Source organism: Geospiza fortis, unplaced genomic scaffold, assembly GCF_000277835.1.
Source record: "Geospiza fortis unplaced genomic scaffold, GeoFor_1.0 C13508450, whole genome shotgun sequence".
NCBI classification, from domain to species: domain Eukaryota; kingdom Metazoa; phylum Chordata; class Aves; order Passeriformes; family Thraupidae; genus Geospiza; species Geospiza fortis.
In genome coordinates this window covers 1-1,308 of record NW_005060553.1, presented here as the reverse complement: position 1 = coordinate 1,308, position 1,308 = coordinate 1, and the positions used below count along the sequence as shown (strand labels likewise).

The window sequence follows — 1,308 nt, the reverse complement described above, 5'->3', positions numbered from 1 at the left end:
GGATTTTTTTTTCTCCCTAAGATTTGAAGTCAGCCACTTTGGATGGAAAGATGACTATGGAAGGATTCACGGAGGAAATTGGTGATCACCTGAAGCTGGGCAGTGTGTTTACCTTCCGTGTGACAGTGCTTCAGGCCAGTGGCATCCTGCCCGAATATGCAGATATTTTCTGCCAGTTCAAGTAAGAATTTGTCTTCACTTGCATTAGGCAATTAATGGTATAGAGATATGATGAGATAATGATAGAGAGAGCAAAGAACAGTGGGCAGTGGAACTCTGAGAACTTTTCAGATGGGTGGAGGTGTTGTACAGCAGAGAAAAACACCTTGTCACTTACTGGAGTTCTTGGTCCTCACTTTCTCTTAAGCAGATGTCAAGGATTAAAGTTTTGCAGAAAGGAATTAGGAATCAAAGTGGACTCGTAAGTTACTAGTTTATAGATATCTTAAGGTTTTAAGCTTTTAATGTGAAAAATTCAATGCTAGATTGTACATACACCCTTTTGAATGAAAGCTGCATGACCCTGGAGGAAATCAGTACTCCTCAAGTGAAAGTGCTCTTAGGCTTGGGTTCTTAAGGAAGATAATAAAAAGGAGTAATAAAGACATAAAACAAGTACCACAATTGTGGTCCCACAAGACTGTGGTATGCCCAGCTTTAGGCCATCCCTCAACTGCTTCTAAAGTTCCAGCAAAATACATTTCTTTTAGGGTTTTAGGATTTCCTTTCAGGGTTGGATTCAGAGCACAGCAATCTTCATTAAACCATTCTGTGGTGGCTGATTTTTGGTTTATTTTTTTAAAAGCTTTTTACATCGACATGATGAAGCTTTCTCAACAGAACCTCTCAAAAACAATGGCCGAGGGACTCCCCTTGGGTTTTACCATGTTCAGAATGTAAGTAAAGCTTCCTGTGAGCAGTAACTTCCTCTGTCAGCACTGGGAGTTGTGTGTGTCCTTCAAGGCAAGCAGAATTATTAGGAATAGACAGTACTAGGAGTGATCAGGTGAATGATGTAATCCCCATCACAAAACAAAACACAGAATGATTCTTTGTGGCAAATTTAACTCTTCCTTCACCTCTACTTCCTGCCATTGAATTCTGTGTTTCCTTTCCAGGATGAAAACAGTCTAGAGTTCAGGAAATAAATATACATGTGAATAGCAGTGCTCATGATCTCAGATGAGCTGGATATATCTATTTTTATGAACTGTGTAATGCTTTGGTTACATACAGCCTCCTCTTCTTGTACTTGAAATGCCTGATACTGAGGCTTTAATTTTCTCCTTTCTTGGAGAGTAGAATTAA

At 39.4% G+C, this 1,308-nt stretch overlaps 1 protein-coding gene across 1 annotated transcript; it reads left to right on the top strand.

Moving 5' to 3' along the window:
- Nucleotides 1-26: 26 nt before the first annotated feature.
- LOC115949434 (kinesin-like protein KIF1B) lies at nt 27-1,046 on the top strand. The gene is made up of 2 exons (XM_031065945.1): nt 27-181; nt 806-1,046. The coding sequence occupies exons 1-2, from the start codon at nt 51-53 to the stop codon at nt 921-923; spliced, it is 249 nt and encodes an 82-aa protein (XP_030921805.1). The 5' UTR covers nt 27-50; the 3' UTR covers nt 924-1,046.
- Nucleotides 1,047-1,308: the final 262 nt, after the last annotated feature.